Below are 26323 nucleotides of genomic sequence, written 5' to 3' on the forward strand. Positions count from 1 at the left end.
GGGTTGCCTATCCGCCGTCGCCTCGTAATCCAGAGTGAACAAGTAAACAAATTACCCAGCAGTCCGAGGCGCGGACGTGCCGGGCGGCGCTATTAATTTTAATTCCGAGTCTGCAACGATCGCCCGCGACGGCCGCCAGGCACGCGCCCACGCCGCCCAAATACGAGTAACTAGCGCACTGTCAATACGCAATAAGCGCAACTCAACTGTTCGATAAGCCGCTGGTACTATCAGAGAACCTGCCGATTGAAGAAGAATAAAGCTTCGAACCGCTTGAATCCTGCCCGATTCATGTAAGCAAGACGATAGATTGATTTCCTCGATGGTAGACCATCCTCAGATCAGGAAAATTAAATCTAAAGTAGGTAATCACAAAATTTTGTTTTCTTTTGTTGATTGACTGACAACAACACACGATTATATGATGCGAGAATAAAGCCGTATCACAAAATACGAGCTAAATTAATAAAATAAAAAAATAGTTAATAAGCATACAATATAATAAACTATAATTAATCGAAACGGAAAAGGTGTACAACCTCTTATTTCCCCAGTATAGGAACATATGGTTAATAAGTGCATAGCACAGCTATATCAGCATATATATACGACACTGAAGAGCAGTGACCACATATGTTGACGAAACATATACGAACTGAGGAAACCGTGTAGTTTTGTTATCATTTAATTTAACATAATTCTGTACTAAATTAATACAATCCAACAATAATATTATATTATGCGATGCACAACCAAAACAGCAATATTGAAGTGAACTTGTTAGACAAAAGCGGTACTAAGGTTATCTACAATGCTTTGCTTTCATAAAAATATAAAATAAAGTAATTACGCTGGTACAAAATACCCGTAGCAGAGCTGAAAACAATATTAAAAAGATGTCTGCAGCACAATCCACGGCCCGTTCTAGTAATACAAAACTGTGTAAGCTAAGCTCTATGCAATCTGACGGGAGACTTGTAAAAAAAACTCTAAGGTGAACTGTGAACTGCAAAATGCACAGCAACTGAGGCCAACTTCCAGGGGTTTAATCAAGGGGGACACCCGCCGAGACGCCGGCGATTCCTTCAACTTGGCGCAAATTGAGAATAATGGACCCACGGCTTTAGGGTTCACTGGAAAATTATTTATTTTACGAATTGAGTTACTACAAAACTACACGCCTTTGTGGTACTAGCTATTGAAATGTGTTCAGTAAAATTGGACCGATTTTGAAAAAACATGTAGAAGACTCTCGATCAAGTCACCTAAAAGACAACGAAAAAAACGAATTCGAAACGGTCAATTCAAAATGAAATTTTCCTATCAATGATGATCAGTGTATTGAATTTGGACCATGATAATGCATGCACGAAAATGAATAAACATTTCGCTGGAAATACAGGGTGTTTATTCAGTGCAGAAACAAAGGCAGTGGTGAGATCCTTCACTAGAATTTCATATTAATACAACAGCGTACGAAATTACACTGTTCGGTAGCCTTGGCCGAATCAGGATGATTTAAATCAATTTCAAATTTACTTACTAGTAACTGGAAATATCGGAGTTCACTGAAATATCGGATTTATTTTAATATTAATTAATACCTTTGTTTTTCGTAGTATCTACACAAAATGCAACAACTGGCTACCTACGTCCCTCAGTCTGTTGCACTTAACTAACTAGCGCGCAGCGTTACATTCTCTATAGATTCCTCCCGTTTTCTCAAGACTCTCAGTTTATATTTTAGTGGTGGGGTCACTTACCTCTTTTGTTTCAGGCAATATCATTCTCCGTAACATTTCGGCTAAGCCCCGCGACGGAGATGGATCTTTACGAGCTCGTTAGCTGGTAATCGACAACGCTGCACGCCGGGATTACGGACACAGCGGTCTGTGCCACGATGGCTAATATTTCAATGGAGAGTGATATTTATTTCTACCACTGGGTCAGTGGGCTTACTTAAGCTGTATGGGTAAGGGTATACGGAACCAGATGAAAGTTATTTGAAATCATATGGCATAGATAGAGTTTACGACTGTATGACTCCACACGTGGGCATGTCTCGTTACACCATAAGCCTGCTTATGAGAGAGGTAGAGTCCACAGCAAGTTTCGTCACTACAGTGAACAGAATGACACTGTGGCGTTGCCGTGCATTATTAGTGTTTTTATTGATTCACTCGGCAGCCGTCGTAAACTGACATTATTATTCGAGCCCCCGCCACCCCGTGGCTAGGGTTCAGGGTCGGGTTTAGGAAATAGAGAATACTTTATTCCAATCTGTACACGATCTTGGAATTCGCTACTTCATTTTCATAATCTTCAGTTATATGTCATGGTTAGTAAATTCCATAATTATTAAAAGTGTGTTCTGGGTCTGTACAAAATGGCGATAATTATACATAATAATATCTAGCAATTCATTTCTTACCTACATACCTACTTTGAAAGTGACAATGTGGTATTCCTCCCGTCGCTGTGAGTCCCTCTATCCGGCTTGTTTTGTTACTTAATCGCGGCGATAACAACATTTAACGACAGCGAGGTGACTGGCGAAACTCCCTACATTGTTTAGTACTCATTCTACTTTCATTAACCATTTACTTGCTTAATGATCGAAACCCTTACGCTATGATTCCACGAGCTTCGCTACTTAATATGGACCTCTAAAAATGGCAGCATATATTGGTTAATTTGAGTGAAGCGCTTTAACACAATTCCCGTGCCGCGTCGACCTCGCCTCGTCCGTACTTAATCATTTTAATAAACTTGACCGCAACATTTTCACTCTTGATAAAGCTTTTTCATTACATAATGGACTATATTTTTTCATACGAGAAAATGCAAACAATATGAGCGTAATGTATACGTGTAAATTAATATTAATAACAAACTTGTTTGAGGCTGACATAACCTGTAAGTTTCAGTTCTAACACGCCAATATTTAGGAATCCTTACAAAGGCAAGTTGCGGTACAACATTTCAGCACACATTTAATTGCTTTAAATATTTCAATATGGCTGCCATCGATTTGGAAAGTTTCACGTTCAAAGCGCGAACTCGATCACAATTTTTGTTTCAGTGTGGTGTGTGAAACCTCATTTATTTTCAACTGTGTGATGTCAACACTTACTACCGTGTCCTAATTATGCAACTAAGCCATAAATGTATAAATAAATGTTATTTTAGTGGTCTAGGAAATAACAAAAATCTACATCTAGATTTGTTTCCGTGCACGAAGCCTGTGACATGGGCGGGTAATAACGTCCCAGTGCCATTAGCCGCTCGGGCGCCCCGCCGGCGTCTTCCAGGAGCCGACTCATCGCCAATTTGTATCGAGCCCGACGCATGCATGTTAATAAAGCCTATTGTGAGCGGCCGTCCGCCGGATTACACCACCCGAAAGCCCCGGCTAATCTAGACAGCGCGCCCGCCCGAGCGATGAGATGCAGTCAAGACTTGCAAGTCTAATACTACATTTTCAGATAAAAAATATCTGAAATCTCAACGTCTTTTTTTCGTAAAAGTACACACACACACACACACAGGACACGTGAAGAATTATTGATTATTATCAAATATACATTATCGATACAATATAACGGCATCTTGAAAGTAAGGAAGATTTAATGAGGCAGCGTATAATAGCTCAAGTAATCTGCACTTCAACCGGCAACAATGTTGAAGAGCTTTTATAGGCTACGAGTACAACATTCCGAGTATTATGGAAGATTTGAAACAATAATGGGGATAATTAGCAAGCAAGCTGTTACGTCAAGGAGCCGAGACCCCAGGCACTCGGCTGGAAGACGAGTCAATTATTACGTCGACGAGGAGGTTAATTTCGATAATCCTCTTTGTCGCTCTCCCGAAATCTGGTAAATGTCTGCCGCTCCGACGGTTCGGCAGATTACTGTCATCGCTCGCACAATGCGGCCGATGCGAGTGAGCTGATTGAATCCAGTATGGAAACCGGGTCCGGAATATGGAATGCCAGGAATCACGTTATCCGTGCTAGTTGGATTTTCCGAAGTCCAGCTATTTGGGGTCACACATTTGGAAAGTGTAAATGGAGAAAGTGGATCAGTGAATTGGTCCCCCCCCGCCCCGCGGTCGCCCCGCGGCCGAATCAACATTTGCCGACGGATCGAATTACCGCCGGAGCGCGGCGGACCTAACGTAATTGATTCAGCGTGCACCGTTCACCGGCAAGCCTTTTTGTGTCTCTCGCTCGGGAAAAATGCAAAATTCACCACTAATTCAATATTCCCCTCCGACACTTCATAACTTTTTAGAAGCGTAGCACAGCTCCGTTCAACGTCACGGCTCACTCAAACCTATGTTTACGTCAGCCGAATGAAGCGGCTTCAAGGATGAATTATGCTTCGATCATTTGGAGGCGCACTGCCAATAAGCCGTCACGTGTAACTGTCAGTTTAGAATTTACTTCTCCGCTTGTAATTTTCACAAGCCTGATAATACATAAGGTTTTTTCATGAAGTTTCCTGTTTTCTACATTACGTTGTGGAAATACACTGCCGGGCAATGAAATAGTTCCACTGATATAACACCAAATTACTCCTAAACGGAAAATGCTAGCTTAATGAAGCCTTCTGCAATATTGTACAATATTTAATAGCGTATCAGAATATTCCCATGTAAAAACTTAAATATTGTAATAAAAATTTAAATTAAATGTTTTTAAAAAAATGGGGCATTTGGCAAATAAAACAAAATCTGAAATTATGCGTTTATTAGGTGTAAACATGGTATTTTGATAACTCAGTACTTATTGTTTCCTCCGTGTGCTCTCAATACAGCTTCTACGCGATTGGATTTGGATTGAATACCTTATTCTTCAGCATATGCTGAGGAATGTTCTCCCATTCTTTGATGAGGGCGTCTTTCAAGCCACAAAGTGTAATTGGAGGTGGATCTCGTCTTTCACAGGTCTGTCAAGCTCGTCCCAACCATGCTCAATGGGATTCAAATCGGGGTTCCTTGCTGGCCACTCCATTTTGTGCATTCCGACCTCATGAAGATACTCATTTACAACTTGAGCAGTGTGCGCCCGTGCATTATCGTGCATAAACATGGCATTCTCGCCCATATTGGCCAAAAACGGACCAGCGTGTTCATTGAGGACCTCATTGATGTATCTCACAGTAGTTAGGTTCCCGTTCTCGATTGGAACTAACGCCGTTTGACCCTCTGCAGAGATACCCGCCCACACGTGAAAACTGCCTCCGCCGTGTGCCACCTTTTCTTCAAACATACTTGTGAAAAATGTTCTCCTGCTTGTCGGTATACTCTTTTCCTCCCATCACGATGGTACAGCATAAATTGTGACTCATCTGAGAACATCACTCTGCCCCATTCGTCCTCACCCCATTCTGTATGATCACGGGCGTATCGCAATCGGGCAACTTTATGATGCCGTTCCAGTTTTGGGCCATTTGCTGGCCTGTAAAGCTTTGATCTTCTTTCGGCAAGACGTCTCCTGACTGTCCACTCGCTTATTGGCTCCCTTCGAACTTGTAGAAGTTGTTGTTGAACGGCTACTCCCGTCTGATGTCGATTTCTTAACATGATTTCCGCAATGAATCGATCTTTTCGACCTGTTGTGCACCTTGGCTTGCCAGTACCTGGTCTTCTCAGGTTTAATCCAGTCTCCCTAAACCTTTAGATCACTCGTCGTACAGTAGTATGAGTCACACCCATTATCCTGGCCGCATTTCTTTGGCTGGTTCCCATTTCCACCATGGTGATGATTCTCGCACAATCCTCGCGTGATACGGGCATGATTTATGGGTACGAGAGCCGTAAGGCTTTACAATTTTATAATTCTTTCACAACGACAAAAAAAAAGAATGAAATAAAAAGCAAAACTAAAAACGAAGCAAATGTTTTCCTAAATTTTCAAACCCGAAAATTTTGCTTCTTATCTTTTTTTATCCATGGCTTCGAAAATAACACTATTAAAAAGAGTTTGCATTTAAAAATGTTTGCATAATGAACTATATTTCATTAAACTTTTTAATTCATGAAGCTAGGTTCTATATCTTAGGAGATATTAAGGTGTTTGTCGGCATTTTGTGGGTGGAACTATTTCATTGCCCGGCAGTGTAAATAGCAAGAACAAACACTCAACCTGCCACCACAGTAGTTATCTCTCGAGACAAAAATAAAGCCGGTGATGCACCGAGTCCATTTGGTGCTCGAGCTGGCAAGCACACGTGCAATTGCACACCATCCGACGTGGAAACAGATACGAGACGAAGTGTGCGCGCGCCCTTACCGCGCTGCACAACTGAGCAACCTTTACACACGAAATATTATAAGTATTACAACGTCCCTCACAGCAAATGGGAATGGAAGCTACTTTTATTTATTTAAAAATATCTGTGATGTGTAAAAAAGTCAAAATTGTGCAAAGAATTGCATAAATAATTGAAATCTAGGAAATGCGACATGTTTTTCAGAATCTATAGGAGAGCTTCAAGTCAAATATTTATATTCCACGGAAAAAATATTATAAATAAAATATATATCAATACGTGAAACGAATTATTTCTATTCAGATTTACGGGAATATTTAAAGTTCAATTAAAATTATCGGAATGTATTTGGATGAATCCCAGCGTTAAAAATTATATTCTATCTAAATAAATTTTTTATTTACCCGGTTAAAAATTCATTATTTATTTATTTATCGTATGGCTTTACTGGTTACATAAAATAATATTAAAATAAGAATTTATACACGTCACTAAAAACTACAATTATTTAACTACAACTAAAATTCATTATGTAAATAAACATTCTAGGACACATGAATATTTTATTCGATCATATTTTATGATTGATTGTTGAGCATTTGCTCAACAGTCGACTTTTGGCAAATGATTTATGAAAATTAGCATATTATATAAGCTTTGTTGGTCACCATAACACCAATCAGGTAAGTATAGTTTTTCATTTATATTTACCAGCATTTTGTATACATAATATGCAACTTTTTTATATAGAATGTGTATAGAATAAATATATACACAAACATAACTTAAATTTTATATTTTGCACAATTGCCCTGTTGAGGAGGCTTCGCCGGGCGCCGCGGGCCTGCGCAGGATGTAACCAATTTGCCAGCCTAACTCCGCCAGCCCCACTTAGCCACTACCATGTTTTCTCGGAGAAGCAATAAACTATTTTCAGGACAAGCGGACGTTTTCATTAACTCGGCAACCTTACAAGCTAGCTCCCGCAACTACAAGTTGGTTATGAAAATTTCAATTTTTATTTACGGCTTCACGACTCTCTTCGGTAAAAAATTGCAGCCTCAAATTCAGCACCCAGCCGCAGTGGCAAAGCCGAACACTTTCGGTCTAAACGTCAATATTGCTTGTTAAATGAATTGTTGGTTAATGAATTTCGGATAAGCTGTCGCGTCCAGCGTCCGCTCGAGCACAATCGCATAAGAGCATCAGTTTTGTTTGACTTTTACCCGAGCGGGCGATCGCTTCGAAACTAATTATATCTCCGGGCGAGCGGCTATCGGAGACGGTTCTTCGGCACAACTTTCAAATGAAGCTCTTCAACTCGAGTGCGGTTTATCTCGTGGTCACATGTATGAGAGCCACAACTTCGGGCCCACATACTTTTGTAATTAGAGCTATAGACGTGAGGAGGAGACTTGTAGCAGAGCGAGTCTGTAGGGATAGTACATGGGGCAGCCAACTGTTGGCTTTAATTTTTCCATTTTCTTTGCCTTTTGCGAGACGGCGCATCTTATCTGTATACTCGCTCGAGGGAACGAATGTTCAATCTAATTAACTTTATCATAAAGCACCGGTTATTGCCTCGCCGGCCGACGGACGCTCTAATCGGAAACGCGCTCCAATAGACCGTGAGATTTTTATGTTCAGGATTATCTTTGGATTTACGGCAACTTTGTAACGGTTTAGCGCATTTTTTACACTCGGCGGCGTTTTGTTTCGCGCTTTCATAACAAAGCTTAGGCTATAAAATAATTCAGAAGTAATCCTGTTTGTTTGAGTACTGGAATTTACAAAGTGGAGTCTGTCGATTTTAAAAGATATGTGTCGAATAAAAAACACACACAACCTACAAAATAAGAATGCTAGATCATTTATTAATGCAATTTAATCATTATTGATTGCCCACACAAATCGTGTAGCAATTTAGCGGGCTACAATTTTGTAATTCACTTAGCCAGTCCATCTCGGATCCCTGTATGTCCAGTTTACAGCGGCCCCACTCGATTACCGGCAGTTTGCTCGCGGTTATCGTCACCATCGGAAAAGATTGCCGACTCGAGGCGGAGGGATGCGAGCCCAAGTGTGTTAAAGTGTGATCCGTCGAAGTGTTAAAAGAATTTAGAACGACAATGTTGACTATTTGAGTAACAATAACAACTTATACACAGTGAACTTTTGGCGAAATTTAAAACAGCCGTAATTTATTGCAGTGGGTTAGAAAAATTAACATAAAAAGTATCTATTTGTATAGTGTGTCCCGTTTTTAGGAATCGCTCTCCCTACAAACTGCGATACTTTTCAATATGGTCTATATTTTTTTCGAGTTAAGAACAGCTTGTTTAGAATACTGAGTTGTGTAACCTCCTACGGGCATGATCTTGACTAACGGGCACTCTGAATTTACATACAGAAGTCCATCATTTCAACATGCTAGTGAAACGGTGTCGAAACACAGCACTCTAATGTCCGGTCGCGCAACAGTCTCGCCCATCTCTTATCGAGCTAAGTGATGGGCGAGATTTCCCTGCGGTGTCACGCGCTGCCCGCTCCGAGGTGTAAACTTGACACTCCGACCTAATCCGGCTAAGTGATTACTTCACTATGGATTGCAAACATCGTTTAGAAGCATTTCGCGTGTTTGCGTCTGATTAACTGCAGCAGAAGGTTTTCCGTTGTTGTTATATATAAGTACAATGTTAAGAAATTAACTAACAGCATTGAAATTAAAGTACGAATTGAAAAGGTAAAAATATCTACACCGTAGCAATGACTACGCCGTAGCAATGTCTACGCCGTAGCAATGACTACGCCGTAGCAATGACTACGCCGTAGCAATGACTACGCCGTAGCAATGACTACGCCGTAGCAATGACTACGCCGTAGTAACAACTATGCTGAAGGCTAACAATTATGCATATAGCTAGGCTAGCTATATCTATAATCGTGATGAAAAGATTGGCCAGTCAGATTAGTGTCGCTGGCTGCCCAGGGTGCGCCGGTCCTATATGAGGCACAGGTGACACACCATTAAACACTGTATACGAGACATTTTAATCATTCCTCAATAATATAACATCGATACAAACGGGCATTTGACAAAACCAAAAAAGAAAGCAAATAAAACAAAGTGGGTATTACAACGGCCAATGAATCAGATATCTTCTAATCTGTTTTGCTAAATTAATTTCATATTCCGCGGCACTCGACACCGGCGTGCTTCCGCCTTCCCTTTACGACCGTTCGTTTCGACAACGGGAGGGCCAGCGAACGATTATAGTCCTAGAGTTTTATTCGCTTAGGATATTTTTTATCTGTTTTTGGCGTAAGTCAGTTATAATCATAAAATTGTCGCATCCATTACTTCCAGGCAGTAAACAACACGCAGTGTCATGGCCGACTTTTGGACTTGCCGCCATTTATAGCTTCCGTTTAGTACAGAAATAATATTAAGAAGTTGAGAGCCTTATATGACGACTCGATTCAAGGCTTTATAGTACAGGCTCGTTGCCATTAAATGTTATGGCACTATTGTGGTTAGCACAGAAGTGATAAACTACTGGGACATCGAACTTACCCAGGAGTAGTCCATTGTGAATAGCCAGACCTCAACACAAGATATTTTACATAAATATCATGTGTAAAATTAATATATCAACATAATAATAAAGTACACAACCTAAAACATAGTCATAATAATCATAATTTTTACCTATTTCAGCTTGCAAATCTTACCTAGTAAATATACTAAGTCAAAATTATACCCTCTCAAAAAGGAAGTATGTTTTGTTCAAAACACACACTTTTTTTTAAAAAGAAATAACGTAACAAAAGGTAGACAAGTAATCAAACAACATACAATTATTATTATCTTAAAACTGTTCATAGACAGTGAAAATTCAATAAAAACTAAAAGAATGAGGAGAACAGTTGAAGTTGGCGCGTAGATAGAGCCGTCAGGGAACATGGCGGGTGTGGATTAATTATAATGAACACGATAAGTTTCCGCTAATATCGAGATAAGCCGCCCAACTACTCCGGACTTCTCTATTGTCTGAAAAAAACCAGTGGGTACTTTAACACATACATATAAAACATGGTAAGTAAGACTGGGAATGAAATTGCGAATAAACACTTTTCCTCGATAATAAAAGATAGCTAGAAGTTTAGAATATCACAGGTTGTCCTGTATTTACTTCGCTCATTGTAAAAATTGTAAGAAGAGCTTTAACTTGTATAATCGTATCAGAATCGCATGTGCTTGAACTTTTACAATAACTTAGGAAACTTCCCTACTTAGAAGTCTTGGAATTCAATGTAGAGTCAACAGCACAAGTAGGGAAAAAATATGATACGACTCTGATTTTATTACTAGCAAGGCAAACAGAAAAAGTTATGTAACTTGCAGGTAAGTGTAGCAAAGAACGAGTATTGAGAATATAAGCTGCATGTGCAACTTTACAACACAATAATAAAGGAATCGAGGAGCACTCCAAGTATCATCCGAGAGCGATCGAAGAATCAAACAAACGAGCGGGAACTTCTTAAAACTCGCGCCACCGACTTGTTTCCAATCCAGACTCTAACTCTTATTACAAACTTTATCTACTGCCAGGAGACATTCAGAACTTATAACTAGCGGCGACTAGATATTGTTTTAGTTTTTAAGTACGTTTTTACGAAAATATTGGTTGACTTAGTGTTTCGGTATGGATACCTCCTTACCTGAGTACGACGATACTTGTGAGTTTTCTTTGCTTAGTTTTAGAGCGGAAATTTTACGATCTTTTGAGGAAATATAATGCAGACCAGACGCCCGGCACCCCTTCGCGTCAAGTTACACAAACGAGTTTAAAGAAGGTGCAAGGAGGTTCGAAGTCGGACGGAATTACATTTTAACGTGCCTGGCCGGATTAAATGCAATAAAAAAGCACTCGGGCTAATTCCACCTGCTTGGACAACACGGGCGGTGTCCGGGCACCGACACTACAGCAAGGCGGCTAAAGTAAATATAGATTATCTACTATTCTGTTGGATGTGTACCTACTGTAATAGTGTTAAAAAAGAGTCAACTGTGTAAGTATAAATGTAATTGTTAAGAAAATAGGTCCAGTATGCTTATAAATCGCGTCAACAGTGTATCAGTCTTCTTCGAATATCTGAATAATCAACAGCAGGAATCTTGGCAGGTGATATGTGGCGCGTCGACCATGGTCCAGCTGATGTATTGGGCACATTCATAAATGAACAGAGCCGTGACAGGATTGATAGGTATTCCTGCATAACAAGTTTCGCTCGGGGCTACTGGACACCAACTGGACATGGTGTTGATGAAGTGAAGTGAAGTGTTAACACAGGACATCTGACCAAGAGAAGATACTACTAGTAAACAATATTTGAATATAGTTTTTGACGTGACGCTTTTTGACAAAATAAATATGCGTCAAAGCGCTCTGTTTCGGCATTCCCCTTCCAGCAATTTTCAACAACATAAATGTAAAGTCCACCGGACCGTCCTCGTTTCCACAAAACGTTTCCATTTATTAAAAGTTATTTATTTTACAATGATACCCTTGAATGTGCTCCTGCGAATAAACAGAGTCCGTATTTAATAACTGCAGCTCGGCAGCTCGCTGTACCTCGCAGTGGGCGGTCAGGGCGTGCTGCTGACAACTCAAATGCATCTTTGTCGAGGACATGCAAACTGACTAATGTACTACACAGGTGGACTTATTCAGTGCAGGGAAACCGAACCGATGTAAAGCGATCGTCAGATAAAGGGCAACGCCTGTGTAGCCTGTTTTCCTGAAGTCACCCAATTATAATATCATATAAATATATCATGTAAAACGACTGTATTACAGTGCAAGTAATTAAGTCGTGGAACTCTCTGCCGCAAGCTACGTATCAGCTCTATGTTACTGCAAGTTTTACAAATTCAGTTAAAAGACTCGCCTTAAATGTCTATTAAATTATTGTATTTTTTTGGTATGTTCAATATAACTTTTTTATGTATTTAGGTATCTATTTTAGGTATGTATACATATTTTGAGACCATTGTATGCAGCGATACCTCTAGCTACTTACAACAATCACAAACACGCATCAGACATAATATAACTTAGTATAACTCAGTGTTCCCTTACGGGCGTAGACAAAGCTGCATTACTGCACCCAATTTTTCCGGAATGTGAATAAGAATACAGTTGTATTAAAAATGCATCGTTCCTCTGAATAGAGTGGCTGGGTGTCGAGTGACACGGTACGAGGCGTCTCCGAGCGGCGACGTGCGAGCTTCAGGAGGGTCACTCCATACTGATGAAACACGAACGAACGGGAGCTATCGTGCAATCAGCACGTTTAATACAACGAGAAAGAGTCGTGGCTCGCCCAGCACTGCTCCGAAACTTAGTTTTTCGGCTTATAGAGTGACCCGCCGGGCCTCCGCTTACATATTGATCACGTGATGACTGAAACTAATGCGGGGCTCTCGTAGCAGGCTGCTGGCGAGCTAGCCTCAATCACCGGTGATTGGTGGATAGATCCAGGGACACTAGAAGTACTTCTTTTTCTGATGAAGTGTGTTTATAGTGTATATTTTGTAGGAATGTGTCAATAATGTGTGTTCTTTTTATGTGATGATCTTGAACCAAATTTATTGGGATGCTAGGTGCATACCTTTTTCGCATAATTACCATTTTTATCCTCCGAGCATAACAGTCCCGAGCATGTAGCATTTCAATGAATACATGCGTGAATAATTTTCTTCCAAATTAAATATTTATTCAATAAACATTAAAAGCAACAAACGAGAGACTGCCGAAGACAATTGAGCTGCCGAAACTGCGATAAGCTTAATAATAAAAGTGCAGCGCGCGGCGCGGCGCGGCGTGTGATGGCAGCAAATTGAATGGGTCGGGCGCGGCGGTGTTTGCGCCGCTCATCAATCATCCTCGTATGGATTTCATTTTAATGCGACGTCATCGGCGTCTCGCATGGCCGCGCCGCGTCATCATCCCACCGACATTGTTTTATGTAACCGCGACCCACCCTGTGTTCTGTCGCTTAACAACCCGTGACCGCCGGCGGTCAGCTCATTACGACTGTCGACCAATAATGACGACGTCATACGCAAATTGGAACAAGCTCTTATTGACATGCGAAAAGGTATATCTTCAGTGAATGAATCAATGAAGTTGCACACTGGATTTCCACGTACATGCTTGCGTATAGCGCAAATTATGTCTCCATTTGGCGAGGCCGTGGCACATGAAGGGGAGCGTAATCCTGCAGCGCGCCGATCCCATTGTCGTCCGGCAAAGGCCTGCATGCGGCTTATGCAATACGCTCCCGACATAGTTCTGAAATTTCGCAAATTAATAACCAATCGCATCGACAGCACGAATCGATAGAGCCGTTATTCTGTGGCCCACATACCGCGTGACAATACATGTTCCCGGTGCAGATATTTCGGTGCACTTTAATCAACAGTGAGTATAAACCAGTGCAGCGCCGCACAAACAGAGCGAACATGCCGCTGGACGCAGCGCCGGGATTATCCGCTCAAGCAGATTATAATTCGTCACGTGCATTTGACATGGCTAATTATGCGTGTCAATCGATTTTTCATGAACTAGCGGACTACATTTAACATAACTATGCAAATGTTTCATGCTTAATTAAAGAAGAACAAAAAAAACTCATACTAATTGTAAATGAGCAGATACGAAGGTACATAAATGTTTTATTTTTTATCATTAATAAGGAACATAAAAAAATTTGAAACGCAACGTTTTTTAAAACGGTAGCATACGATAATCACACGAATTCATAGAATATAACGAATTTAGCCAAGGCAGCTAGTTACTCTGTATCAAAGTGCATAGAGAGGCAAAGCGTGGGAGCGCTAGACGCACTCCATATGATTGGGCATTGTTTCAGGGGCCCGGCATTAATACAACGTGCAGCCGAGGCGATGCGAATCCAATTTACGAGCGCGCGACCTGAGCGGGCGCTATCCACTGTCACTCATTAGTATTCAGCGGGCGGGTGCATGTACGTGGTAGCGCGGACGTGATGCGATGCCAGAGCAAACAAAAACTACGTGGCTAAAATAGGCCGGCCCACGGCGGCGACGGCCGCTGCCACTTTCAGTTCGCCCCCATTGTTTCAGCGCGAAAAAACGCTCAGCAAAACACTGGCAGCCAGATTTGTTTTGATTCGACAAATCCCCCGTGACGTTATTGGCGCACCGGGTCATGGATAAACGTGATGCGTCATCTATTTTCATTTCAGGTAAAGCCACGAAACAGAGGAACGAAAATGGTTTTAAGTATTTACTTTTAAATTGTTTCTATCGATGTGTAGAACGTCTGAGAATAGTTACAACGGTAAGGAACAAGCATCTTACCCAGCTGTAAGAGGCTGACAATGCGGCGAGCCTGCATATAATTGAAACGTCTCCAAGTCCGTGCCAGAGTGACGTAGATAATAGAGCTTATTAAATATGCCGAACCTCGGTCGCTGCGGAGAACGGATGGAAAATAATCTGTTTGGCAGACATTTTTCAGAGTTCACGAAAGGAAGTTCGCCGCCGCCGCCGCGATAACATCGTTGGAGTCAGATTGAAATTTAAAATGCGTAAGCCTCCTCCAAATAACTGGCTGAAAGGAACTTGGAAAGATTGGAAATTAAAAAGATGACATACTAAGCTCTGGACGACTGGCTTTCTTTCGTCTTGCTCGATATTAATCGTCGAATGAATGTAATTGCTATGGCTGCTTTTTTCGTTGTAAAGAGCGGTGGTAGCTCAGTCGGGTAAGCGCCCGCTTCTCACGCCAGAGATGCGGGTTCGATCCCGGCGCTGACATGTACCAATGAGTTCTTTTAACTTAAGTACAATGTATACCATCGCTCTTACGGTGAAGGAAAACATCGTGAGGAAACCTGCATATCTAGATCTAGCACATCTAGATATGTGAACCCACCAACCCGCAGTGGACCAGCGTGGTGTGGAAATGGTCCAAGCTTAGGAAGGCAGTTTAGACCTTGGGGATATGCACAAAGGTTCCACTCGAGAGAGCCAGGTGCAGGTACTTACACCCCCACAGAGAATAGAATAGAATAGAATAGAATTCGTTGTAAAGTAAACTTGCTAAATTAAAAATATAGGTATGTACTATAATAAATACTAGGTAACGAGTATTTGACAGCAATATAATAAGAAATGGTAAACGTATATGTTAAAATTTTAATTCTAAGACCGATAGAATAAATTACTTACAATACACCTGAGGGATATTCTATTCTATTCTATTCTATTCTCTGTGGGGGTGTAAGTACCTGCACCTGGCTCACTCGAGTGGAACCTTTGTGCATATCCCCAAGGTCTATACTGCCTTCCTAAGCTTGGACCATTTCCCACCACGCTGGTCCACTGCGGGTTGGTGGGTTCACATATCTAGATGTGCTAAATCTAGATATGCAGGTTTCCTCACGATGTTTTCCTTCACCGTAAGAGCGATGGTATACATTGTACTTAAGTTAAAAGAACTCATTGGTACATGTCAGCGCTGGGATTCGAACCCGCATCTCTTGATTGAGAAGCGGGCACTTAACCGACTGAGCTACCACCGCTCCGGAGGGATATTTAGACTAAATACTTATTATTATTACTTTTTCTAAGCAATACTAAATGCGTATTTTTTTTTCAAATACTGTGTAAGGGAGCTGACTAAATTCGTTTAATGATTAGCTTACTAAATTCATTTGAATATTCTAGCGGCGTGTGTGTGACGCGGCACGGAGTACTCCCGGCTAGCTAGGTAGCGTCAAGCCGAACATTCCACTTGCAACATGCTCACAACGAATACTCATATCTGTCAGCACCTTGGTAATAGATATAATCCTTGTACATGAAATCCAAAGGACCAACCCTAAATTTCAAAATATCACTTCACCAACCAACTTTGTCAACATAAACAACAATTTAACAGAATTATAAACAATAGTTATTTCTGATTACAATATATTTTTTGCATTACCGGCAGAAGCACTGCACAATGCTATTTAACTCAGGTCCAACTTTTGATTCAAAGTTTGAAACAAAATACCACACTGGCGTTATTAGTTGATCCGAATATCCATATTGAAGAGTAAAGTTTGCCGATATTGGCACAGAGGCAATCAAGCAAACCCGTTTTAATCAACTCATATGTAGCCGGGTACACCTGAGAAACTTTTAGATTAGAATATCTAGTATTCCAATGTGAACCTCCTGTGAGCTTTAGTAAATCTAACTTCAGTTTATTTTACTTGATTAGTTTTTTGTTATTGTCGATTTAATACTTAAATGACATCTATTATAAAATTTCCACAAGATGTTAAGTGTGTGTCCAAGCTTCCATAAACAACTCTATTATACTATTAACAACTCATAACTTGTAGGTATTATGACATAAAAAAAACAATGTATGCTCTGAATAGGTCTCGATCCGTATCAATTTAAATTATGCAATACACAAGACAATGGCCAACAGCAGAATATTTTCTACTATTTTGTACGAATTAATCTTCAACATCATAACCACCGGTGCCGGTGGTGTGATAAAAAAAACGAATATTGGCCCACCTAGAGCAAAACGGATACCCATCGTTAATTAAAGCTTCATTTATCTATAAATAAGTCAAGATGTTTGGAAAGTTATCAACAAGTATTTCTTAGAAACTTTTCTTTTTTATTTTGTCACAAAAATACTTCTACAGAGCAAAAAATGCTGTATAATAAACAAATCCTAATTACCGTAATGATTAACAGAAACGAAACTAACAATCTTGACAATACATTAATCAAATAACAAAAAATATATTTTTCTTGTGAAAAGACAATGTTATTTATTTTAAATCTTTAATTAAGGTTGCCTGTTGCGATGGAAAATTCTGGACAGAAGGCCTAATTAGTTACAGAAAGGAATAAACATAAAATCCATTATAACAGATGATTCTGATAACCACCCACTCTGTCCCACACTTTGCGCGAAAAGCTTTTAATTATCCGTTGAGGTTATTCTTACAGTAACATTTTTTATTATTTTTTTACAAAATATTGTAAATTAACCAAAAGACAAGTACATGTAAAAAAAGAATTACATTTTATTTATTATTATAGCCTTTATTTTCCCAAACTTAATAGAAATTCCATGCGATAGAGAATACATTAAAATCATAATAATTAAAATAAAATAAAAATAAAAATAAAAATTCGTTTATTTGAAAACCAACAAAGACACATACAAATTGTTGAAACCTTGGTCCTCAAACTAGGATTCCCTGTGCTATGAGGACCAGGACCCGTCGTTGATTATTTATCTAATTTAAAAGTGCCTATTAGAAGCATATATAAATTACAAAAGTTAGATGCTTACTTGCTAATTAGGGATATACTTTAGATCTGATGAGATTACATCTGGTAGGTACATACTTAATTAATAAATTTAAAAAAAAAAACAGTTATTGAACATTTAACTTTGTAGGTACATTTTATGAAAGTAGAATATAAAAAGTTAAAAAATAAAAACCAAATCATGTATGATAGTGAGTGTTGTGTGTGAGCTGTGTGTATTTGTGTGAGCTGTGTGTATGTGTGTCAGGTGTGTGTATGTTTGTGTGTGTGTGTGTGTGTGTGTGTGTGTGTGTGTGTGTGTGTGTGTGTGTATGATTGTGTGTGTATGTTTTCACATTAGGGCCCACTTAGCCCTGCGACTAAGTCTTGGGATCGAGGGACCATAATTAAGGTATCACTAAGTGGGCATATTATATACTTACATACTGTTGAAAACAGCAAATTATTTATTTATTTACTTTAATGACTTTTTCAGTGTCGTCGTAATTAAGTGTGAGTAGCCAGGAGTTAATAATTTTTTTACAGACAAAGCGTGTTTTTTTAAATATGCAATGAGATTGCTCCACTTTAGTATAGACAAAAGGAGCCAGAAAGTTGTAGAAACGCTTGTAAAATTCTGTATTTGTTTTAGGCGTTAGCCACTTTTTCAATCTTGCATTTTCTTTAGAGTAAATAGTTTGAAGAGATTTCCGATGAAAGTATAATATAAGTGATTTGAGAAATTGTTGCCTTACTGTTAAAAGTTTCGTCTCTTCATAGAGTTGTGTTGTTGGAAAACGGAATCTTTTGCAATACATCACTTTGATTACAGCTCTTTGTGCTCTTTCTAGTGATATAAGGGTGGTTTTTGGGGCCCCGCCCCATGCTATTATGCAATAAGACACAACTGACTGACATAGGGCAAGGTATATTGATTTTAGTAAGTCTCGTGTGGCAACCTTCCGAAGACACCTAAAGGTATACATCAGTCTACGCACCCTTTTTGAGAGTACCTCAATATGGGGTTTCCAAGACAATTTGTGGTCCAACATCACTCCAAGATATTTTATTTTGTCTGTGCGTTCGATGGACGTACAATCACAGGCATCCGGGTTGATGTTGGGGGGATTAGCGTATTTGCCACAGGTATGTATGGTTAGATGGTCTTGTGTTGGTTCTGTTTTTTTTGTGATGTGAAAACCAAGAAATTTTGTTTTACCAACATTTAGGGTTAATAAGTTGCTATTTAGCCAGTCAGCTACCTCTGCCATCCCTTTTTCAGCTTTCTGGTACGCATCTTTCCAAGTATTGCCATTAAAGACAATAGCTGTATCGTCAGCAAATGTAAATATTTTAGAGTTCTCCAGATGGAATTTTCCAAGGGTGCTAATGTAAATTAAAAATAGTGTTGGCCCCAGCACACTGCCCTGGGGGACACCAAAATTAATAGCTGAGCATTCACTTTTTGTTACATCCTCGGAAATTTTAACATACTGTCTTCTGTCTGAGAGGTAACTTTTGAACCATGCCCATGGTAAACCTCTTACCCCTATATGATTTAATTTACTTAAAAGTATTGGTATTGAAACAGTATCGAACGCCTTGGCTAAATCAAGAAAGACGCCAATGCACTTCTGTTTTTTATCCATGCTCTCAGCTATGTGGTTTACCAAATAGTTCACGGCGTCTTCCGTGGATCTTCCAGCTCGAAAACCGTACTGATTGTCAGGCAAAATTTGATTTTTTTCCAAGTAACTGACTAAACGTGAATTAATTATCTTTTCTAGGAGTTTGGCTATGACACTCAGTAAAGAGATGGGTCTATAGTTAGATACTTCCTCAGGATCGCCGCCTTTGTGTATGGGACATATGCAAGACTTTTTTAAAGCCATCGGGACGCTGCCATTTTTAATACTGAGGTTGAAAATATACTCAAGTGGTTTTAAAATTAGTGTTTTAGTATTTTTTAGTATTTCAGGCGTTATGTTATCCCACCCCGAGGAACTATCAGTTTTAAGGTTATCTATAAGTTTCGCAATTTCATATGAGTTGGTCGGTCTTAAAAAGAATGACTGCAAAACGGCCTCACCTTCACAAGCTTCTGCTAAACGCTGCTCCGTTTGATGATTTTTTTGCAGTAGGGTGTTAGCCAGATTACGTCCTACAGAGGTAAAGTAATTATTTACTAAGTTTAATGAATCTTTTTTAGACTCTTTGTTAAGGTAAAGCAGCTTATTACTGCTACTTTTATTCTCATTGATATGACATATATTTTTTATGATACTCCATTGTTTTTTTGGATTACTACTATTTGATACAAGTTTTTCGCTATTATAAGTGTTTTTTAGATTTTGTAGTAAGTTGTTGCAGTAATTACGGTAGTTATAATAAGTTTGCTTTAGAGTATTGTCTTTAGGTCTTTTTTTACATTTTTGGTGCAATCTATCTCGTTTTCGAATACATCTGAGGAGATTGGGTGTAATCCACGGTTGTTGGAACTGTTTTCTATGCGGGATATTCACAGTAACAGTACAGCTATCGACGGTGTCAGTTATTTTTTGTATAAAATTATTAGTTGCAATATCTATGTTATCCTCGGATACTACATTAGTCCATTCTTCGCCACTGAGAATAGCATACAATTTATCGTAATCAACTCGCTTCATATATTTTTTCATATTTCTTACATTATTTTGTAGCCTACAATCCAACGTTAGTATAACACTGTCATGATCAGTAATTTTTGATGAACAAACAATTGTTTCGGGTTTACATTGTGATTTAATCAGAGTGTGGTCGATGCAATTGTTTTCGTGTGTTGGATAAGTGTGTGTAGGGTAGAATCCATGCATAGTTATTAAATTTAGGTAGGAGTCAGAACGACTGTCTTTATTGAATGGCTTAATATCAATATTAATGTCACCCAGAATTATAGTGTGTGTTGACTTTGTATTTGAGATAACACTATCCAATGAAGTTAAAAAATTATCAATATTGTACATAGATGGGGATCTGTATATAGATATTAATGTAATTATGTTCTCAATGTTCACCATTAAACAACTGGCATCTAGAAAATCCGGTTCCTGTATCGTAATATTCAGCTGTATCTTAGAGTATATTATAATGCCATCATTTTGGTTTAAGTATTTTTTCGAGCAATTAAACTTATATCCATCTAGCTGTATAGGGATCATATCTTCTACCAACCAACATTCCGTAAGAACTATTAGGTCTGGGGTAAAGTTAAGTCGTGATAGAACGAGTAACAGTGAATCGAAATTGCGTGAACATCTTACACTACGTATATTTTGCATAAATATAGATATTTTTTGTGAATTATTACACGTAAATTGTTTCACCTCATCGACGGAATTCACATAGTGGCTCAATGAAATGTTTTCGTCAAGTTCGGTACTTATTTCAAGTAAATTATTCACTATAAATAAATTTATTCCAATATTGCAGCATGGGGGTAGACACAATTTTACCAGCTGATTTAGCTGGCAAACAAAGGCGGACGTGTTTTGGTAAGTAGCCGTCTCCACTTTGCGAGGTGTAATCATAGACACCAGCGTAAGGTCGAGCAGTTGTGCTGTTTTGTATTAAAGAGTAGTTTAGTTGTGATGTATGTATTTTATAGGAGTGTAGTATTAATATGTAGGTATATAGTGTTGTGTAGTGTGTTATTAGTATTGTGTTGTGTGTTTGCGCTGTGTTTGTTGCAATGAGATGTGTTTTAGCATGATAAGATAGTAATAGGAAGATACATGAAAGCAATAGATAATACTGTATTTGGAAAGAGTAATATAAAAGTAGAATTAACTTAGCTAGTCATTCTTGGGTTTCGGTAATCTCTCGAAGTTGCAATTCACTTTTCAGGCAAATATACGGTGATCCTTCTTCTTTACGTAGAAAGACTCGGCCGTGGTTTGTCCAGCAGAACTTGAAGATTTTTTGTTTAGTTAGTTCCCTGCCATGGAAGAACAGTTTTTTAGCCAGCGGTGTTAGGTATTCGGATACATATATTTTGTTGTGTCCTGACAGCGATGACGCAATTGGCTTGCTTCCACCCATCGCCTTTTTCCAACATTTAATGAAGTTGTCGCGTTGTTTACTAGATGCAAACTCTGCAATTATTGGCCGTATCTTACCACCTCTGGCAGGAACACGAAAAACATCGCAAATAGTTGTGGGACCATATTCACATCCTATCTCTCCATGCAGTTTCTCAGTAATTTGCATTAGGTTTTCGTTCGGTATCTCGGGAAGATTTCTAATTTCAATCATTAGTTAAATATTTCATAGTGTAAAAAAAGAATTACATTTAGGTATCATTAATTTACATTACCTACATTGATTAATTTAATGTAGTTGGTTTATCAATCTCTTAGTCACCCTCCACAGTATGCACTCCACGTTTCACAACCAAACAGTAGAGCCGACTTACCGAAAAAGTTTAAATTTGTGTATTATGTATTATCATATAATTTCGACAAATTAAAATGATAACTTTAAATAACTTCCATCGGGTCCAAGTCTGCTAATCTAACCATTCTTCTTCTTAGCGACATGACTGTGTAGTGTATAGAGTTCGCCGAAGAAGAAATCTGAAACTGCATCTCATTCGCGTGACAAATCTATTTAAATAACAATGCTTTTTAACGCAGTGCCTTTGGATTGTACAAGATTACCGAGAAATTTTAAATCAAGGAAATGTGTTTTCATGTTGCTGCTCTGCCGGCAGACGTATGAGTCTGGTGGACACCATAGCTACCATGTTATCCCATCATACATAGACCAGTGATACTCTCAGTTCTAAGCATGAGCATAAGCTTAAGCACGAAAACCAAAGCAAAAATAGATATATTTTAAACAAAAATCTTTTCCTCAGCAATAGACCCAGATTAAGTTCATGGATAAGCACGCCACAAGCGGGGATCATGTTAATATAAAACGAAATCATGTAGCAGGTCAAAAACGACTCCATAAAAATCAGCGTGCAATCTAACCAGCTCGCAAAAAGCGCCAGTATCAGTTGGCAATTTGCAGGCTCGCGCAACCCGTAACCCGACGCCGTCGGGGGCTGATTCTGGAGCACTCCAACATCTGGAGCGCTGGAGCGAGGGGCGGCGGCGCAACAGGCGCCCCGCCCCCCTCCGCGCAACAGACCAACTTGTTGAATCGACCGACCTACTAACGAAACGAGCAAGATACCGGTTTGCCACTATAAGGAACAGATGTGTTTGCGATAGACGCATTATCGCCATTATTGGGCCGCGGCAGACGGCTCCAGTTGATGTGGATATATTGCGGTCGAGACGATTCAATAGCTGGCGGCTTTTGTTGCGGAAGTCGTCGATGTTCCATTGTTTTCTTATCCTGTCGGAAATGCGCTGATATTTACACTCATCTCACACAGCACTTTTTCCAGTGTGCAGTATTGATTTCATAAAAAGGCCACTCTGAAATATTGGCACAAATTTTTCGTCCATTTCCCCGGCTCCTATGACAGCGGAAACATTTGATGTAGCGCACGAGCGCAGGAACTAGGCCAGTGTAGTTATAAAACCTTTACTCCCCTTTTTTACGGTAAAAGGAATTTCGAATCAAATTGTTTGTGAGCTATTTTGTAAGGTTCACGGAATTAAACGGCGACAGTGAACAACAATTACTTACCGAAACTCAGCGACTGCTGAACAAACTCGGCCTAATGAAGAAAGATCACTGCTTTCTACCAGTGCTTAATTTAAAATGCAAATAGCAGTTGTAGACGAAAAAACAAACAAATAGTTCGGAGCCATTCTTTGTTGCGAAGTCTGGCTGCGACGCAATTTGTTCACTGAGTCAAAGCGACGGGCGAGTAGTTCAGCTCAGGTGCATTGCGACCGCACCGCAGTGTTTAAGGGCTCACGGTTTAAAGTACACTTCAACTTCACCAACCGTCTCTGTGACACGGTGCGAGGTGTGCATAAGCATTTCTTACTGCATTGTAAAATTTTCGACTTCGAAAGATAGGAACTTTTTTTCATTGTACGTATGTATGTTGGTTGTTAATGTTGTTATAGAATCCTTATACCTATCGCTAAAGGCCACGCACGGCATGACGTGAAGTGGTCAATTGATTGTTCATCATACTTCATCATCATTAAAAACCGGAAAGCTAAAGACCGCATGCAGTGGCGTGCTCTGGGAGAGGCCTATGTCCTGCAGTGGACTGCTATAGCCTTTAGTTAGGCTGACGATAAATAAATAAATATATGATGATGATGAATAACACTAGTGTGTACTCACCGACGAGCGCGAGGATGACGGTGAGCAGCGGCGCGGCGGGGAACGACACCGTCACGTTGAACTCCAGCATCTGCAGCAGGTCCACTGCAACCAATGTACATGTTTCAATATCCGTAAACGTAAGCAACAGTGAAGCAGGAGCAGTCGGGTCTTGGGTCTGCTTCTCACGCCACAGAGAATAGAATATCCGTAAACGTGGCTAAAGCACACCCATATTGTATTTGTAAGTTAACTTTAGGCAGTCGGTAATGGTTAGGAGGAAGGTAGAGGATAGACATTTCTCTCAAAATTGTTTTCTGATGATGATAGTGAAACGTAATTTAACTATCAAATTTCAAATACGTAAACAAGCTGCAGAGCAGTGTTCGTTCTGAAATATCTATAAATATTCCATAACACAACATATAAAAGTATATTTTCTTCTTACAGAATGCGTTATACATAGCATAGACATTTTGTCTAGGCCACTGGCCATCGCATTATAATATTCAAATATTGGTGGCACCGGCAGCCAGCGGCCAGCAGTGTCCAGTTCTCTATTCTAATGCAGCGAGTGATGGATCGAGCGCGGCGCCATTCGGAAAATAATCGAATCATCCATCAGTATCCGGATAAATTGCACCGGATTTATCTGGGACACGTGAAATGTTGATTTGATGTATATTATTTTACTTGCGACTAATATAATGAAGGTGGAATTTCATCTACCTAAGGGCGTGTTGCCATGCTATTGCTAGCAATTGGACATAGGTAATTCAAAGATTTTTTTCGTAACAAACTGGAATTAAACATCAGTTAATATTATGAAATTAAAACTTGTCATCTCACCATGTACAATTGTACATCAACATTCCTCTATTTACAAATCAAAAATAAAACCTTTTGTAGGTAGGTAACCTATGTCATAAAACCGAGATGCATTATGGCAGTACATTTGCATAGATCGGGAGTAAAATCGCAGTGTTACGAGACGGCGCGGCCACCACCGGTCGTAAGCGATGCTGTAGGGGCTCGTGAGACCCGCCCGTCTCACTACACTCATACTCAGACATCCTTAAGGTGATGATAGGGAGTAGGTATATAGGCTCAAAAGTAGTAATTGAGAAAAACAGATGTGAAATCCCGCAGTGTAAAACATAAAAGGAAGCATCAAAGGGGATCCCTAAACTAATGGCAACATTTTCACCTAAAAAACAGCAATGTTTAATGAAGAATACATAGGCCCGCACCGCTATCAATTTTGTATTTTATCGAAGGAAACTATTGAGCCACTGAATTAAACGTCAGTCCGCCTCTTAACACGATCAAACGGGATGGACTATTCAGGGTAGCAAAGCGACTGCAGAACAGTTGGCTAAGATATTTCTTAAACCATCGAGCAGAAAGTTTGCGATGGACATGCCGATCGGTTCAGGAATGCTTCTGTGGTCTGAATAGATTCCTGCATGAATGTTTCATGCGGCCGCGCGAGAAATGGTGTCGCCCGAGACACTGCATCATTCTTTACGAGCTGTATCCTTAAAAATATATGGTTTACTCGAAGCCGGCCCCCGACGGCGCTGCAGCTCTATCCTTTTAGCAAATCCTGTTGCACGGAAACAAATTAACAGCAAAGCAGAGTAATTAAATAAAATTAAAAAGGATCTCTGCATGTGCGTTTCGTTGGGGAAAATTATTTGTTCACATTGTTTTGTTTATTTCATGCTTATTTTTTAAATAATTGCATATTGTATATGAGGGAGAAGGGTGTTTCGTTTACAAGAACGGGATTTAACAGTGCAACAATTCTATTAACCAATATTATCGAAACGAATTAACGTTCAATTCAATTTGTACTTTCATAGGATACAATACAACTTACGCCATAGACTAACCCCCTTATTCATAGAGAAGTTACAATACGTTTTAACTAATAAACTGTTTTGTCCCTCTCCGACAAAGAACAATTTGTTTCTTGACAGAGAGGGACAAAACAGTTTATTAGTTAAAACGTATTGTAACTTTTCTATGAATAAGGGGGTAAATCTTTAAAAAAAATTAAAATTAACGGTTATTTTACTATACTTACATATTATTATATCCTATGTTAATTATTGTATCTTTTCTATGTTTTGCTATATTGGTGACCAATAAAGACATATTCTATTAACGGGTCTATCACTAAACAGCGTCACTAGATTATAAACAAACAAAAAACCCGACTGCACGCTAAAAAGATGAAAACAAGCCCCAGTGTTAATGGAAAGTATCGCAGGCGGGGACCAACAGAGGGTTCACCATTTAGCTGAATGTTACTTAGATAGGTAGATAGGTACCTTGTGTGGCGGTCAAGTTGGTCCCCGCCTGCGATACTTTCCATTAACACTGGGGCTTG

General features: G+C 39.5%; 1 protein-coding gene across 3 annotated transcripts in view; it reads right to left on the minus strand.

Moving 5' to 3' along the window:
- LOC105387224 (membralin) overlaps nucleotides 1-26323 on the minus strand; it is a 92744-nt gene that overhangs the window by 51792 nt on the left and 14629 nt on the right. For all 3 annotated transcript variants that reach the window (XM_038105768.2, XM_011557921.3, XM_038105767.2), the window contains exon 8: nucleotides 23950-24033. In XM_038105768.2, the coding sequence (XP_037961696.2) occupies nucleotides 23950-24033 (84 nt within the window). The remainder of the gene's footprint in view (nucleotides 1-23949; nucleotides 24034-26323) is intronic.

This window comes from Plutella xylostella, chromosome 19 (assembly GCF_932276165.1).
Source record: "Plutella xylostella chromosome 19, ilPluXylo3.1, whole genome shotgun sequence".
Taxonomy (NCBI): domain Eukaryota; kingdom Metazoa; phylum Arthropoda; class Insecta; order Lepidoptera; family Plutellidae; genus Plutella; species Plutella xylostella.